Source organism: Alosa alosa, chromosome 4, assembly GCF_017589495.1.
Source record: "Alosa alosa isolate M-15738 ecotype Scorff River chromosome 4, AALO_Geno_1.1, whole genome shotgun sequence".
NCBI classification, from domain to species: domain Eukaryota; kingdom Metazoa; phylum Chordata; class Actinopteri; order Clupeiformes; family Clupeidae; genus Alosa; species Alosa alosa.
In genome coordinates this window covers 8568769-8587239 of record NC_063192.1, presented here as the reverse complement: position 1 = coordinate 8587239, position 18471 = coordinate 8568769, and the positions used below count along the sequence as shown (strand labels likewise).

The following is an 18471-nucleotide window of genomic DNA, read 5'->3' as shown; positions in this document are numbered from 1 at the left end:
GATGACGTGAATGTTGCTTTCAGAGTTCGGGATCTTGCAGTAAAAAGTTACAAGTTTGATGCCATATTTGGAAAATAATACAAGAAAACAGATGTACACCATGTAATCAGGCAAATTAATATTAATTGTGTAATTTCAGTCAGAAATAATTGTTTTGTTTTCATCTTCAGGTAAGTGCATGCTGAATAATAAGGGCCTAGATAAGAAGACAGTGAAGAAAGACCATTAATCATTTATTAAATGTTTTATTTTTCAGCAATGAGTTCTCTGATTTCTACAGAGGACACAAAGTAAAGCATAATGTTCAAAGCTAGTAATGTTTTGGCTCCCTATAAAACTATTTTCATGAACCACATGAACTACAGTATATCCAATAGACAAAACACTTTTAAACAAACCAAATTAAACCAGTATGGTTTATAACACTTCCTCATAGAAAGTACAAATAAAACATGTACTTTTTCTTAGTTTGAAAATTGACTATAAAGATGAATAACAGAACAAAAGTAGTCTGCAAATTACACATAAATGGTCAACATAAAAGGTACATTGATTCTGTATGCAACAGTTTAATTTTTAATCTTGCATATTGTTCACTGCACAATAGTTTGGTGCTGCTAAATTCTTTTCACAAATGCATTATTATTGCAACTTGTCTGACACAAAACAGGCATCTTTAAAGAATCAATGTTATAAAATGAGTACACAAGAGGTGAAGAACTCAAGAGGTATCAACTGATATTTAAATGTATGACAAAACAGCATTAACTTCTACAATGCTCTTGTTATATCTTGGCTTCTCCCATGATCTGTCTTTGTAACTCAAGATCTTTATCTATTTCTTTCTCTACCTCTGCTCCCTTTTCTACCAAAGCCTTTAAACCCCCCATCGTTTTGTCCTCTCCTTCCTGTTCTCTCATGACAAGATTGGTTCCTGTCCTCTTGACTACTACTGTGAGAATCTCTTTCGCGGTCCTGGTGCCTGTTTCTTATTCTCGCTCTCTTGGCGTAATCTCGATCTTGTCCACCCTTTAGCCTCCTTGTTTCACCATCACTCTCTCCTGACTCTCCTCCTTTACCCTTATCAACCCCTCTCCCTCTAGAGAGAGACCTTTTCCAGGCTTGCTCCCTAGGCCACAGCCTCCTGTCTCTCTGTCTAGGCAAGCTGCCATCAGACATCCTCCTCTCTTCTGACCGATCTCTGGCGTTTTCATGTGAGTGGTAGGGTGAGGGGTCCTTATTCTCTCTGGGATTTTTTGCATTATCTGATCCAGAAGTCTCTCTGTCAAAACCTGTTCTTCCAGGTGGGTTTTGTGGTGGCCAAGGGTTTTCTAGGCTTTGAGGAGGATGTTGCATTGTGGGATTAAATGGTCCGGTGGGACCCCCTGGAGGGGTCGGTAGCAAAGGGCCAGAGTGTCGTCGAGGCAGTGCATTAGACTGATGATCTGGCTTGTCCGAGCACAAGCTTGGTTGGCCTTTATTCCCTAAAAATGGCCCTGAAGCGGGATCTCTTGGTCTGGGAAACGGGGGGCAGTCTCTTGGGCTGTGGTGATCAAAATGATGAGGACTTTGCTCTTCGAAGGTTTGTTCGTGTTGAGGTGAACCTGATTTTGGAAAACGATGCAAAGGTGCTCTTGGATCTAAAGACATATCTGGGGGACCAGGGAAAGAAGCACTCCTATTCTTGATAATTTCTCTGTTTCTGTAGTTGTCACTAGGGCCTGATCCGCAAAACCCTGGCCCAACCCTTTCTGGAGTATTACGTCGAGGCTGCTGGTCAAATCTGTTTGGAGTAAAATGTGTTCTCTGCTTGTCCCATTCTAAATCTCCGCCCCTATGCATTTCAGGTTGCTCAGTGGGGGCACCACCGAAAGAAAAGTCTCCATGATTTTCTCTGAACATGTGTGGGGGAGCAGGTTTGTCATCATCATGAAAAGAGTGACAATCATTAAAGTCACTGTTATTGTTTGATCTCCATGGAGCATCAACATTCAGCATCCTGGGACCATGGCTGACATTAAACTGCCTGATAGGAGGCCCTGGTGGTCCAGATCCTGGAGGTCTGGGGCCTCTGTTTTCAAACAGTCCTTGAGGGGGTTGTCCAAATGGTCCTCTTGGTCCTGGGTGATACATTGGTGGATGAGGACCATCATACTGGTTTGAGTGAAATGGTCTATCGAAAGTGTGCTGTGATTGACAATCGGGGTCACTGAACTGTCTTGAAGGGGGTCCTCTTGGTCTTGTGTTTTGACCGGAACCTCGTTCCTTGAACTTATCCTCTGGGGCAGAAAAGCTGGCACCTCTTTGTGCCACGTCTGAAATTGTCCCAAATTCTCTTCGTCCTTCCCATCTCGGTTGCCCTCTACTTGTTTGTTTACTCAATGAAATGTTCGAACCTCTGTGCTCAAACTGTTCTCGGTCATGATGCTTGTCATTTTCACTTTGTTTGATACTGACTGGTGATGGTTGGGAGGGCTTGACTTCATGACTATCACTTGAACGTTGCCTTTTCCTTGGTGACACATCTTTACTATCTCTTGGGGATTTTCGGCGTGATTTACAGCCAGACCTATGTGAATGACGAGGAGCATCACCAGATTGCGCTCGTGTCTCTGTTTTGAGACTATTTGCTTTTGTATGTGTATCTGTCTTTGTAAACTCTTTAACACCACGTTTGCCACGTTTGCCAACTATTTCATCTACTTTCTCAGTAGATGACATTTTTGTTTTTGTTTTCTCTGTGCTTGTTTTGTTCTCAGTAGATACTGGAGTCCCTTGTTTAGCTGTCTGTATATCAGTCGTTAATGGGTGCTTCTCTGGTTGAATGGCTTCTGACTTTGATGATCCTAAAGGGGTATTTTTGCTACCATGCTCACTCTCCACTGGCTTATTATCTACACACCTAGATTCTCTTTTCTGCCGTGGGTCCCTCCTCTGATTAATAACTGGCCTATCAACAGTATCTATGGTCTGCTTTTCTGCAAGTTGTAACAAATCACAGTTTGCCAGATAGGAAGTTCTAGGAGGAGAAAGTAAAGCATCTGAGACAGAAAAGTGAGCCATTGACATCCCTGCTGCTGCTCTTTGCCGAGACAATTCTTCTTCTTGTTCCTCAAGCTGACGTTTTTGCTCCTCAATCTGCTTGTTCAATTCCAGCAGCATTCTCTGCTGTTCAGATACTACTGTGCCACTGGCTCCAACTGAATTTCCAGCAAGGTCAGCTTGCATCTCTTCAAAGAAAGTGCTGTCCTCTGGGTCATAGGCAACATCATCCTCGATTGTGGGCTGCTGTGCAACAGTTTTATTTTCAAATGTTTTGACTGGACTTATGGGGTTATCATAACCCATTGCTGGATCATACTCCTCTGGGTCATAAGGTCGATCATCATCATTATCTATCTTCTTCATCATTGGGATTGTGCTGGTCTGATTTAACATCCCATACTCAACTTCTGGATCATACTCAACTTCTGGCTCATACTCTTCTTCTGGATCATATGGTCTATCATCATCTTTGCTTATCTCAATATTCTCTATTGGTCTATCTGTGGAAATATGTCCATACTTTTGAACAATCAGATCAACCTCTGCAGTATTTGGGGCTGGGGATTTGATGTCAACTGAGGAGCTTTGTTTAGGTGAGGCCATTACATTGGCAGAAGGTTCCTCCTTCCTTCCAAACAAAGTTTTAAGAATGGTTTGCAGGGGATTTTTGTCAGCTGATACAGAGGGATCTGAGTTACTTATTGGTTTAGAGCTGGCAGCAGTAGGTGCTTTAATGATGGACAGGACAGTATGGGCTAAATCAGACGGAGATGACACAGAACCTGAGGAGGAGGAGTCTGGAGATCCAGGGGGCGTTGTGCTAATTGGGATCTCCGGATCATAGGGTTGCCAGTCATTCGGTTTCGCACTAGGGATGGCTGATTTTGCAGTAGGAAAACCACCATCAGACGATTCTGAAGCAATCAGTGTTTTAACTCTCGTTTCATTAGCCTCTTCTTTCAAAGCCTCAGGTGGCTTTGGTTTCTGACATACAGCCAGGCCAAGCAGCAGATTTGGACGCTTCTGCTCAAAACCTGTGAAAGACAAAATGAAACAGCAATTTAAAAATGTGCTCGTTACTAAATACAGCTTCTGTCAATTACAGTGAAATCCAATAACAAGGTTAAAAGCCTAAATTGGGAGATGATCAAATTCAGTATCTACCTGGTCCCTCAAGTGGCAGAAGTAGTGAGGGGACAGATTCATGAGCTCCAAGAGGAATGAGGTAGAAGTCCTTGATGTACGTGCAGTGGTTGGAAACCACACCAAAACGCCTGCGACTGTTGAAATACGAAAAAAGAGACACATATGCCACTTCCTCCTCATCCGTCGCTGGTTGGAAACGGATCAAACACAAATCCTGAAATTAAGGGAAGAGAATGTATTACAACAGTGTTCAGAAAGTGTTGATGAAAACAGCTAGAGAGCAAAAATTGGTGCACTTACTTTAGAGGGAGATGCCTTTACTCTCTCCACATACTCCCACACTGTTTGAGGCAATATCCGACCCCCGATGTGAATAGTGTCAGGTATGTCCTAAATGACATGACATTTTGTTGATAATGTATACTTTCTACAGAGACACATACTGACATTAAAATGTAACAACTATATTGTGTAATCTCATTAATCTAAATTGTATTAATCAATTTCAATTTATCCATATCAGTATGTTGAATTTTCTATGTGAGAAAAAGAGAAACCTTCAAATGAACGAAATCAACAAATTAAATAATGAATTGTGGCCTAACCTCATTCAGGTATTTTGAGGATCCTGAAACCAGGTAACCCTTTGTGACAAATTTAGCAACTGTTTGCATGTTCAGAAATCCTTTCCATATAGTCTCCTGCTTTAGTAGAAAATGACGTGTGTCCTTGTCCGGAGGAGGTTGAGAAGACACCGCGCTGATTAAAAACGTAAACAAGGAAGATCACAAACATTGTTTGCAAGTATACAGAGTAAAAGGGACCATAAAGTAAATTGGCAATTATACACTTTTAGATTTTTTTTGTTATGAAGACAGTGTGAGAGCAAACACCTTGTGGGTGTCCGGGATGTAGAGTACAATCTGACAGATGATCCAGTGGGTTTCATCAGGATAGATTTCGGGACAACAGGTGGCGGTGGAGGAAGTGGTGGTTTGACTGGTTTGGGCGCACTGATTACAGGTGTGGTGGGTGGGGATGGAGCGATTGGTGGTTGGTGTACGCTGGGTTTAACAGCAGGACGGAATCCAGCAGTGCGCGGATCCTGTCTGGTGATGGACACAATGGACACCTCAGGTATAACAATGGGGGTGAAGTCTGACGACTCCTCCCCAGCGTCTGGAATGTCCTCTGGCACAGGGGACGCTGGAGATTCCATAACTGGCGATTTGACACGTGGCACGATGGGTGCTGTCCTTCTCTCTGTGCCACGGCTCATCTTAGGAGGCCTCTCCTTGTGTGATGTCTCCTGCTTCTCCTCTGGTTCAGATTTCTTCAGCCTCTTAGCTCCAGGCTCATCAATATCATCAGCTGATATCTGACCTATACATGGCCAATAAAAAACATGGAAGAGGTGTGTTGTTTGTAAAATCAGCAACATTTAGAGTATTCTTGATTTTTGGGTAATTTTCTTACCTGTGCATATCCTGCACTTCAGATCAAAGAGATGGGTTTTGTGCTCTGATGTTGTATCCTTCAGCATACTGCTGATGAAGTCTGGAACTGACGGCATTTTGGTTGGTTGATTTAGCTTGATTCCATGATACTGCTGTTAAAAACAAACAGAAAACATACAACACAGTGTTTACAGTGTAACTGGATCAAAAGAGTAGGAATAAGAGAGAAAGAGAGAGAGAGATACACTCACAGAGGGTGTGGAGGGCGGTGGTGAGTCCTCTGACTTGCATGCTGCTACAGAAGACAATTGTGTGGTTTTCTCTGTTACACCACTAGGGGGCGACTCCTCTTTCACATCTTGCTTTATCTGCCTCATCTCAGGACTGCTCTGGTGAGCCTAGCAATAAATGGTGAGAGATTGCAATCAAAGGCAAGGCCATCACTAGCCAAACAAACTTTTTCCTCTAAGGATGGCAATTTACCTCAGGCGGTACACTGACGTTTGGAGATGATGGTTCCCTGGCCTGTAACTCATCTTGACTTAGTCTGGTTAGCTTTGATGGTGAGATTTCTCCTTTGATCACCTGATAGAACAGCACCTGAAAATGAAAATAAATATCAGTGATAATGAAACGCTTTGTCTACACCTAAACAACCATTAGAATTCTACAATATACGTTTTGAAATATTACATTCCCTGTTATGGTCCAGTTACATACATAACACAACACAGTTCACTAGCATAAACAAAATATAAACAAAAGCAGTACTAAACTGACCTTATTTTTGGGATCTTTCAGGTTGAACATGATCAACCTGTACTTGTTCTTGTATTTACCATCAGTTGAAAGGTACATGTTGTATATCGCCTTCTCAATGTTCACGGCCAAATTCCCAACTTCACTTTCTGACAATGCTAAATCATCACTGTCATTTACCCTGATAAAAGTAATATAAAGGAGGTTAAATTGTAACACGATTCTAATGACTGCTGCAATGTTCATTGGGTTTGATTAACAAACCGGGTCATGGAATCAAATGCATTCAGTAACTATGAAGCACTTTCCAAACTTTAAATTACCTTGTCTAGTGTATATGCATTTGTAACGGTATGAATGTGTTGGCAACATTTCTTCTCTGATGTTATTGTTTTTTTTATTTCCATGTTAAGGAGTCATGGGAACATTGAAAGATAGGTAGGTGAAGTATAGGGCATCTTATATGTTTTCAGAGTTCTCTTACCTTTTCCAGAGAATCTCAGTGAGGGAGCGGCGGATATTTAGCCTGATCTGGATGTTAGGCTTCAACTTTTGCTCTGACGGCATTTGGGGGACCTGAGGTCCCTGCTGAGACCCGGAGGCTGTGACTGGGACAGATGTAGGGGAGGAGGATGTGGAGGGAGGTGACTGTTCAGGTGATTTTTTGGGCAGTAGAGACTTGCTGATGCTATGTGCAGCCGTAGGTTGTTGTCTGGACGTGGTCAAGTCAGAGTCTGAAGCCAACTGTACTGTTGGTTTGGAATTCAGAGGCAGCAGATTGAAATCTGCCTGTATGGTCCGGTTTGCAGGTGGAGATGCGGTGTGTCCTGGTTTGACCGTCACCTCTGAGGGTGATTTGGATCTCCCAAGGTCATCTCTTTCTGTTTTACTGTCTACATTCTGAGCTGTTTTTTTATCTGTTGGAAAACAAAATAAAAGGAAACCTCATGGCACCACAAAACACCAAATTCAGATTTACTGCTTTGTGATATTTAAAAGTAATTAATGCATTCATTAATGAATAAAAAATCAATTGGAAAAAGTTAAATTTTGTATCAGAAGTACCTGTCCAAACATGTTGCTCAACAGAAATATTAAGGCAACACATTATTTTCTGCTCCCATTTTTCATGAGTTGAAATAAACAATTAAGGACTTCTTCCATACACCCAAAAGGCTTATTTCACTTACATTTCCGAAGATCCGTATTAGTAAGCACTTCACCTTTACATTCTGTTCACAGCTAGCAGCCCAGGTGGACATTCCTGCAGTCAGCATGCTAATTACATGCCCCCCACCCCCCAAACGTGTGACATCTGTGGCATTGCATTGTGTCATAAAACTGCACATGACCGGGCCAAGGCACTTCTGTGTAATAATCACATGATTTTTCATCAGCATCTTTTGATGTCACACACGTTGGGTGGATGGATTATGTCAAGGTGAAGCACTGACAAATACAGATTTGAAGACATTTATGTAAAATACTGAGAAATAAGCCTTTTGTATGCATATGAAAGCTGACATTTTGCTTCAGCTCATGAAAAAATGGGAGAAAATAAGGCTAAAAATGGGGCAGGTTGATGCGGCTTTGTACTCAAGCAGTGACTACCCCGACGGGCTTAGTATTGAACATGGACTTGTATATTTTCTCAAATTGAGTAAACAACTGCATTTAAACCCTGTTACAAGACCGATACTTCCAAAAGTATTCACTAAAAGCTTAAAGGTTGTATCAGCGATGGCGGGGTAACGTCACTTCTGTTGACGTTCAAACAAAACCGAGCGCTAGCTCGCTACTAGACGACCTCTGCCTTCACAGTTAATTTCTTAATTTTAAGGAGCAGCACTCATATTAACAAACGAAATGTGCAGAATTTTTTTTAATTTGTATGATGTGATTTCCTGTATTCTGGTGGATTTTGGGGATGGCCAATACTTTAATTCAATTAGATTCATAGCCTACATCCTGATTTGTTGATATTGAGGCAATGACTCCATGCAAAGGCTTGGGCTTCAGGGCCCCCTGACCCCTTGGGCCTGTGCAGTAATCCATCCCTGCTCTCACTGATCTAACTATGCAGCCCCTATATGAAATCATATGGCCAAATACGCAGTAAAGTGTTGTCACCAGATTTTGCTGATTCAAGAGACGGATAGATGCGTTCAAGAGTGAAAAGAAATACTGAAGATTAGACAGTACAAATTATGAATGCACAGAAGTGTATAGTTTGCTGTCACCATTTGATATGCATCTCAGAAAGGGATTTGTGGGTAGGTCTCTGAATATGTTAGTTATGGCTATATAGTGACATTTTGTTGATCCAGTGCCTGTTACCAGACTATAGAAACAGGGAGCAAAGCTATTTAAATCCCAAAGGTATTCAGGTATTCTGGCATGCCACAGTATTTACAAAGATACAGTGATTCTTGTCTGTCTACTTTTCACCAACCCTTGGACTTCTCCAAGTGTCATGAGATTTCAAAATAAGAAAATAACCGCCGTGTAGACGTCTATGTGGATTAAGCATGTTTGCTTGGTAGTACTTCTGTAAAAATCAATACAAAAATGTGATGACAAGTAAACTATGATATTGCTGACTATCTTCAAAATGAAAAAAAAAAAAAAAAAAAAACTAACATAATTCAACAAATGTGTTAAGTTTTACATGGGGATCACATCTGAATTTGCTGACTATAACATGCAGAGCAAAAAGTTTGATATTTTGTTTCAAATATGAGCTTTTTGGGTCAGAGGCAAAAAAGGCAGCAAAAAGGTAACCTAAAAATGACCTATTTGATATGTGCTTTACCCATTAGTGAACATAAGCCTGGCTGGCAAATGTTATAAATTTCCACATTCCTAAAATTGGTTGTTCCAGCATTGGACACTAGGTGGCAATCACGAATAATAATTCTGTGCGGCCCTTTAATTGTATCTGTGAAGTGGCATTCCCGCAGTTGTGGAGAAGTAATTAAAACAATGAATGTAACACCAGTGCTGGTGCATGTTGGTTTAACAAAACACAAAAAAGTTCCTCAAAGTGAGTGTGTGTACACATACATCTTGTTTGTGTGTGTGTGTGTGTGGAGGGGGGGGGGCATGTGTATGGAATTCTAAGCACAAGCTCTCTCTCTGGCATGAGTTGTTTGGAAACCATCTCATCTTTCTGAAGAAATCACTTTCCAAGGTGTCTTCATGAGACACACTGACATCTGGTGACATTCCACATGTGCAGGCCAGGATCCACTGACAATGACTGTGTGCATTCCAGGGAAATTCTGTTGTGTGCATAGTCACTCACTTGTTTGATCCTGTGGGGGTTTTGTGAGCACTTCCACTTTATGGTATCAGTCAACCTGATACTTGACACCTACAACTAACCCTAACCCTTTTAAGTCAATTTTGCTTCTCCATTTTCTTTATGGGCATATGTATGTAATTCTTGAGAGCATTCCTTTTCTTTTCTTTTCATAAGGGTCCAACAGGTTAGCTCTTTTGTATCAGGCAATGTTCCAGGCCTCGACTGGGTTTCCAAACATGATGTCCATGTAGCGGAAGTCGATCCAACTCCGTGTCAGTGCTAGTCAGTGATTTGTTTTTGAAATAGCCTATTGACAATAGTGGTGTGTGGATAATGTAAATAAGGGGCAAGGTGAAATGGATTTTCATCCTCATTGACAGCAAATTCCTCTCTTCACGGTCAGCTGTTGTCAGGTAAGTGTACCTCCACATGTCAGTCACAATTACTGCTTGCCATGTCTGACACAGATAAGGGTTTGTCTTTTTCTGCTTTGCTGTTCATCCATACAAAAACAGATTGATTTACCCCCCACAAAAACTTTTTTCCCACTCTGTTTGTTGTGAAATGTGTGATCACAACTGCTATGTGCTCTTGTGAAACTACCTACATTTTACAACTTTTTTGCAGTTATTTCCCCTCAAAATTCTATTTATATCAAATCATGAGGATATTTTGTGTAGATCCACAATGCAACTGGGGGAAGAGAATCAACTTTGAGGCAAACTGCATGAAGTCCAGTAGTCCAGTGTGGGAAAACTGAGGTTTCAGTGCAAAACAAACTTGAAAGATGATCAGATGCGGACCAAAGTTGTGTTACAGCCGAGACACACATGGGACAGTGTGGTATTGAATTACACACCATTCTATAGTGTACAGACAAAATTGTGTGCAAGGAAAACTAGGGAAAGAAATACTGATAGCTGCAGACTTGATGCCAGTTACCTTAAAAACCTAACCAGGGATGCAAACAGGTAAAAGGTAAAAAAAGGTGAGAATAGGGGAGTCGTAGCACAGGGGTAGAGTCGGCATCTCTACCACGATCAGTACGCACAGGGACCCAGGTTTGAGCCCGAGGTCATTTACCAAACTCATTCCCCAACCCTCTCATTTCCTGACATTTCTACACTATCTTTTCAGATAAAGGCTAAAAATGGGGCTGGCTTTATAGGACAGGACAGTTGGCACCACTTAGGTATACAGTATGAGCATAATGTGCAATTTCAGTTTCAGAGTGTCCAGACCTTATCAATTGAGAATCGGTTTGGTGTAAGCCAGGATTGGGGTCAGACCCAATCAGAGGTAGTGTTGGGAGTCTACTTCTTAGTTTTCTGCACCCAGGACCCCCAAAACAAACAAACAAACAAACAAAACACACACACCTCATCAGATGTGACCTATTTTGATATCTAAAGTCGAGTCTTAGATTCTGGTGATGGGTATGCCGATGTATTGACTGTGCTCAATATTGAGCATTATAGCACTGAGCTGCTACATTGTCCGAAGTGCCAAAACATCATTAGTAAAAGGTTCCTAAAGTTTCAAGACCACATTTCTTTTACATTCCTACTCTATGGTATCTAATGAGGCAGTGGTATATCACTATATGACACACAGCTGATGTATAAAATACTAGACAGATGATAGTGGTGGACTAATTTCAAAAGTGTTACATCACATAGAAATTATTCTACCATGAGCTTCTAAATGTCAGCATTTCAAAAGGATTCCAGATTCTGAAATTTTCCTGACTTCTGTCTGAACAGTACTGTCAGTTGAAGAAATCATGCAAGGGCTGATGCACAAGAGGGTGTACATGTGTCGAAATAAAAGACGAGCTGACGGCAAAGAACTTTATCACCTAAGGCACCACAGGTTAAGCTTTCTTCAGTGTGGAATAGCCAGACTTAAAGTACTGTTTTTACAGACATTTGTTTTGGAATGACTTACCACTTTGCATTTTCCATGTTAGTTAGTGAGACTTTGACATTGAACCCAGAATTTGTGCATGTGCTAGTTACATTGTCAGAGTTCAATGTTATTTTGGAACTGCATTAAGTAGTTGCATTTTTGTAATTTTATCTACTAATATTTTATTATTAATTTCATATTGTCATATGAATTGACTATGCACTTATGGGATACAGTCATGTCGATTACATGGCACAATACAGTATATCTGTGAGAGCAAGTCAACAAACCAATCATATAATTATTGATGGCATTCATTGCAACTTTTGATGTTGCAGTTTTTACAGAATCCAGTAAAATTCTGTCAGAAGACACTTAAGTCTAAATTTGTCCCATTAGGATATCATCCCATTAACGTGTAATGCACAAAATAACTGGTTGACAGAGATGGCTGTCACTTTGGAAGTGTGAGTGTGAAGATAGCTAGCCTATGCAGAACTGATATTGTAGGGGTTTTGCCAGCTCCTATTTTGCCAGTTGTTGAACTAACTCATAATCACTTATTGGCATGAATTCTGAACTTGTAACTCTTAACTCCTATTGTTATGAATTTTGAAAGATAAACGTGTATCACATTTGCAAGCAAACAAACCTTATAAATATGAGGCAAATGTGTCCTTTTACCAAAAGTTCAAAGCCATGATGATGTGCCATATTTGATCATGCACATTCATATTAGTAAAAATCTGCATGACAGAAATAAAAGATGCCCTCAATCCACTGCTTCAAACAGAGGATAGATGACCTTTTCATATTCAAAATGTACATAATTTTATTGCCACAAAGCCAACGCTGGTGGTTTGTGTATCTGAGTACTTGACAAGACAGTCCGTTATCAAGCTTTAATAAATACTTACCTGAGGAGTTAAAATGTATAATAGGTAGCCTGCCAGAGGAGTACTTACCTGTTTTTGTCTTCGGTTATATGCAGTGTTTTGTTAGGTGGATGCGTATTTTCATATATGACCTTACTTGCCAGAGATGTGAAGGCCATTTACCTTTGTTGTAAATTCTAAGTGCTGTGTGTCTACTTAATGAATTTGTTATATGAAATCAAACAAATGTAGTTAAGAGCTGTCAAATAAAATGTAAGTGATTCGGACAGAAAGCATCTGTAAGTGTGTGGTTTGGGAACCATTTGGCGATACGTACTGGACTTGTAAAAAACTGACGAGTCTATGGTAGAAGCCTGCTGTGCCCTCACTGCCTCAGTTTGGGTGCTGGGCAGCACAGCAGCCTCTTTCTCCTTAACTGCACCATGATCCTCCACCTCTCTTTGCTGTCCTCCAGATGACCTCTTCCTGGCCACCTTCCCGAGAAGAGGCTTCATCTGCGCCTGGAGGCAAGCATGGACAGTCATCAACACAAAAGCCACAACGTGTGGTCCATTTCATGTCATAACTGAAAGAGTGGTTCAGAAAAGCAACTACCTACAAGCTAATCATATTCCTAAAATTAACAAACAAGATGTAACCCCAGTCACCCTAAACAACAGGACTATAGATTACCTTCAGTGCTGAGAGAATGGTTGGTTTACTGAGTGCTTTTGGTGTGGGGTGAGCCTGTGGTGGTAGAGGCTCCAGCTTGGGTGTTTTTTGCTCAGAAAGAGACTTCATGGTTACCGCAGCATGTCGGAGGATGCATTCATGGCCGCAGTACACAGAGTCAGGTAGAGCACTCTTAATACAGCCTGGCCCAATGCATTTTGGGAGAACCTGTTCCTCCTCCACAACAGCACTCGTCACTCCCTGTTAGGAAACTTACCTAGTTATTATCTAACCCATGGAAAAAACATTCATTCAAAAATGATTTCCAACCACTGTTTTTAAGAACATAACATGATACTGAGGAAAGACATAACAATTTTGTTTCCCCTTTTCACTACCCACATTTACCTCTAGCAGGTGACATTTGTAAAAGAAACACCAAGAGAATAGTAACAGTTTTACCGGATGGAATAATTTAATTTTCTTCTTTGTTCCTTCGCTGCTAGCTTTTCTAATTTTTCCTTTGATGCCTTTATCTTCACTGGGTCTATCTTCACAAGCAGATGACATGAGACTCTCAGAGGAAGAACTCATCCCAGTAGCAGAGAGGGCAGTCTGCACTGTCTGGACAGGTACAGGACTTGCGCAGGGGCTACAGTTTGGGCAGATGTAGTCCTCCCTGTTCATCTCCATGAGCCGCCCACGCTTCTCCGAGATGCCGACACAGTCACCATGAAACCACTCTTCACAGCGATCACAGCAGATCATAAACCTAAACGCACACCATGAGTTCATGAATGAGGCAAAAGGATCACAGTGGATACAGAGACTAAACATTTAAGAGTGTTACTTTGCCAACTGTTATAGAAAAACCTGATTAACTGATTCAAACTCAGAACAACTTGACAAGGCGAGAAATACTGAAGATTTGTAGCTTTATTGCAATCCAGGACTGAAAATTGGTTCATGAAGCAACAACCCTGACTTGTTGCGTCACTGCCTATATACAGTAGATCCCATATGTAAACTTTACGAGTTCTTGTGAAATTATTTTAGAATTTGGATTGTCCACCCATGTCTTACTCCAATCTAGAGCCTATAACCAAAACAGGTAATACTTAGGCCTCCTTTCTATTTTCCTGAACTCTGACCCAAGGTTAAAGGCCTTCTAAAACAGGCCCTGATTTGTGCTTACCCTTCAACTATTTTGGTTTTCTAACTGTCACCCTTACTGAGTGACAACAACAGGTTGTGGCTTCATAGCCTCTCTTCCCAGTCCATCTTTTCTTCATAGTGTAATGATAAAGGCACTACAAAACACTGCAGCCTTTGCTATTGTTAGTACCATATATTAGTTGAGCTAGAGTTTGTTCTTTTTTTCCATCCCATGATCATAATGGTAGGCAGACAATTTTATTGGAAGTGAGTGACATTCTTGATACATAACCAACACAGAAGATCATTGGTTCAAAAGTTAGGTACATACATACCTTTTGTTATGTTTCTGTCGACAGATGCAATACACAGCATCTGGGTCAGTGTCCTCACTCTCACATTCTTCTGGTGATCCTTGTCCCTCCGTTTCATTCTCCTTCCTCTCTCCCTCCTCATCCTCAGTGTCTGGAAACTTGGAAGCAGATTTGTGCACACCTCTGGCTGGTTTCTGGCTCCTTTTGACCAGCATACCATCTTCGTTGTTTGCACAGACAGGGTGTAACGATCCAGCACTGACCAAAGACCTTGCTGACGGCTTACCTGTTTGTCTAATGGCTACTTCCTCCTCCTCTGTTGACGTCTCAATCTGTATAACCTCTATCATTTTTGCACCATTTGCTTTGGATTTTGCTTCTGCTTCTGCCTTAGCAGCAGTCTTTTTGTCCTCCAGCAGCTTGCGTCTTTTAAGCCTCTCTGCGTACTCATGCAGACTTATCTCCTCACTGTCTGTTGTACCCTCACTCAAAGGGTGGTTCTCTGTAGGCACTGTCTTTACAGCCCCAGCTTCACACATTTCTGATGCATGTAAGCCTGCAACCTCACTGTTTGCCTCAGTAGTGGTCTCAGCGCTGACAGACGCGAGAAAGGCATTAGGGGAACTCTTCCTGCTCCCCCTGCCCCGCTTACTCGTCGGTGTTGGGGTGGTCTCAGTGGCTTGCTTGGCCCGGCCCCTGCCCCTGCCCCTTGGCTGGCGAGCACCACGGCGACAGGGCACTGGTTTGGAGTCTTCCATAAGGTCTCCAACCTCTTCCAGGAACTCCCGACGGGCGATAGTGGTGCGCCGAAAACCCCAGGTCTTAGTGCGTTCTGTACTCGGCCCGTCCTGACCGTCCTCCATGTTCAAGTCTGAAAGCTATAGACAAAGAAAGAAATCCACATATTCTAGGCTGCCACAAAGTTACAGTAAATTCCTTTACAACAACACATCAGGTGAATGCATGTTTGTGCGTACTGTATGTATGAAAAAGGTTTTGAGCAATTATATGCATACCTTTTACACAGCTGTCATTAGAATTGTAAGAACTAGCAAGTTCTGTCTGAGGGAAGAGAACAAGGAGATAATAAATTCTGATAATGCCGTGCAACTGTGATTAAATAAGTGACATTTACAACTTCTTTGCACACAAAGTTAAAACATGGTAACAACACAACAATGTTTACAAAATGTGATTCCCTTTAGCCTAGACCAAAGTAAAATTGCAGCAAAAATAAATATTTGCAGCAAAAGGCTCTATCTGCAAACATAATGCAATACAGGAGATAATGCACTTCAAAGATTTATCCCGGTGGTGTGGATTTGTTAATAGTGTTCTAAGTGATACTGGGTAACGTCACTTCTGTTGACTTTCAAACAAAACAGAGAGCTAGCTCGCTACTTTCTTCCCCCTTCCTCCCTCGCTGCTCCCTTGCAATTGAAACTGTCCTAAACACGCATCTCGTGATTTGCTGGAACAGTTTGGTATGTTTTTATGGACTAGGTTTGCCCAGGTTGTTTTTGTTTCCGTTTTTGGAGCCTGGGCTGTCCACAGAGATCGCCGTTTTTTACAGTATATTCAGGGCACATACTGCTAGCGTTTGGTTAGGTGATGTTTGCAGTAAGTGACATAAAATATGTTAGCCTAAAAAGCGTGTGGCATCGCTTAGAGCACCTTTAAGCAAAGTTTGTGTTATTTTTAGAGATTATTTGAATTCTATAATTTCATATTAATAAGAGGCATTAGATGAAACAGCAGAAATGCATTCTTGACCAAATGATCAGACCCAATCAGTCTTACACAATTTCTCCCATGGCACACACAGGCTATGCTCTTCACAAACACCACCAAGCAATAATTAATGCAACATGCATGCAGAACAACCCTAGCAATATAAAGTGTCATTAAACTGCCTTACTACTTGATTCTGGTACTTGTCACCTACACACTAAAACAATAATGAAAGCAAAAATAAAGCTTGAATGCTAGATCTCTCTCTCACTCTCCCATTTCAGACCGTCAACAGGAAAGCCTACACAATTGAAATTACCCACAGCCATCTACTAATCCATAAACTCAGAGGAATTTAGCTATTATTCAAGACTATGACATTTGTTGATTTATTCATACCTAGCCTGATTTGATCAAGATCATGGTTTGCTTCATTTCTATAACACGGTCAAAGATATACGTAAATACTCAAGCTCATGTTTTAATGCAATCAAACTTCGTATTATGAACTTGAATGTCATGTGCATGCATGCAAGAGGTGGGCAAAAATGTAAAAGAACTTACAGGGCAAATCGATTCAAAGTTTACATCCTTTATATTTTATTTATCACCTGTTGTTTTATTAACAGAACATTAATCTGGTTTTCGCCTCTTATGCGAGGCCTATTTCTGTATCTGCATCTATAGACTATGGCATTTCGACCCGCTTTTGGAACCAACGTCATGAATTATTCTTAAAGTGTTAATTAAACTAAGACCACGAGGCAGACAGTAGCCAAAGCATATCGACAACAGAAACTACTGATCTGCACTTGCATGTTCAGGATGGTATCCGATTTAGCTGGCTAACATAGCCTGAACAACACATAGCATCTAGCAGAGACCAGTGAGTTAGCTTCCCCAAACAGCTAACAGCTAATCAGACATTATGTGCACGTTAAGCTGTTTAGATACTTAAATGTATGACTGTGCTGTGGGAGTGTAAAATATAACAATTAAACAACGAAATCGACAAAATATTAAAGTATGAAAAATTAGTATGATCTCGGATTATAACATTAGTGCCATTACCCGGCTAGCTAACTTAGCCTGAATTAGCTAAGAACAAATGGGGCAGTCCACACCAAACACTTCAGTTTCGTGGTCAGATACAAAGCATTGCACTCACGTGCTCCACGTGGGGAAAAGTGTGTGTTTGCTTGTTTGTTGTTATATATTTGAAGTCGACTTACTTTTATTCTTTGAAACGTTTCTCTACTGCATGCGGATAGTTACGTTAAGTTACTTTATCATCAGCCTTCCATGTTGTTTTGTCCAATAGGTGGGCGTGGTTACAGAAAACTGCGCGGGAGCGACACGGAAGGCGTGGAGGAACTCCTGAAGGCAGGCTGCCCTGGCAAAATCTCAATCTTTTTCCAGTGGGTTGAATTTTGATTGCACTGAATCTGGCCATTGACTGACATACAATTGCCAAAGCTAAAACAAAGCCCATAAATAAAATGGTCTGTCATGGTGACCCATTGACAAACTGCTGGTGATATTGTTAGGTCTACAATATAATTAGATTAAATTAGATTAGATTCAACTTTATTGCCATTATGCAGAGTTCAAGTAATGGCCTCCTTACACCAAACAACTTTGACAAGCTTGGGGAAAGATTCTTGAAAGATTGGAGTCTTTTGAGTAAAGCTTGAATATGGGGCATTAGTTAAAAGACTAGGTTACAATCTTTCAAGAATCTTTCCCAAATCTTGTCAAAGTTTTTTTGGTGTAAGGTGCCATTAGCCAACGAAATGCAGTTTGCATCTAACCAGAAGTGCAAGAAAGCAGAAAAGTACAATGTGATATACAAATTACAAAGTATAGACAGGTGGTGCATAGGCAGGACAAGAAATATAGTGCAGTGTAGACAGTAATATGTAGTTGGTTTACAGAAGGTGGTTTAGAGTAATATAAATTAGATATAAATATGTGCAGTGTATTAGCAGTTACTTTATAAAAGAATAATAAATATGGCTATGTGATATGAACAGTGTATGAACAACATGTACAGATTTGTGCAATGTAGTAGCAGTAACAATATAATAATAGATATGCAGTGTATT

General features: G+C 41.0%; 1 protein-coding gene across 2 annotated transcripts; it reads right to left on the bottom strand.

The window, feature by feature from the left end:
- Nucleotides 1–220: 220 nt before the first annotated feature.
- si:ch73-181d5.4 (death-inducer obliterator 1) lies at nt 221–17681 on the bottom strand. Of its 2 annotated transcripts, none has more exons than XM_048240780.1 (16): nt 17599–17681; nt 15652–15697; nt 14657–15513; nt 13629–13938; nt 13188–13427; nt 12832–13015; nt 6892–7324; nt 6429–6588; nt 6132–6248; nt 5900–6046; nt 5668–5800; nt 5085–5574; nt 4797–4950; nt 4492–4581; nt 4210–4405; nt 221–4079 (listed from the first exon to the last, which is right to left on the bottom strand). In XM_048240780.1, exons 3-16 carry the CDS (start codon nt 15496–15498, stop codon nt 832–834), a joined length of 6744 nt encoding a protein of 2247 aa, XP_048096737.1. In that variant the 5' UTR covers nt 15499–15513; nt 15652–15697; nt 17599–17681; the 3' UTR covers nt 221–831. The 2 variants fall into 2 exon arrangements, with proteins under 2 accessions (XP_048096737.1, XP_048096738.1); XM_048240781.1 differs by having other exon boundaries at nt 5668–5797.
- Between the last annotated feature and the right edge of the window lie 790 nt (nt 17682–18471).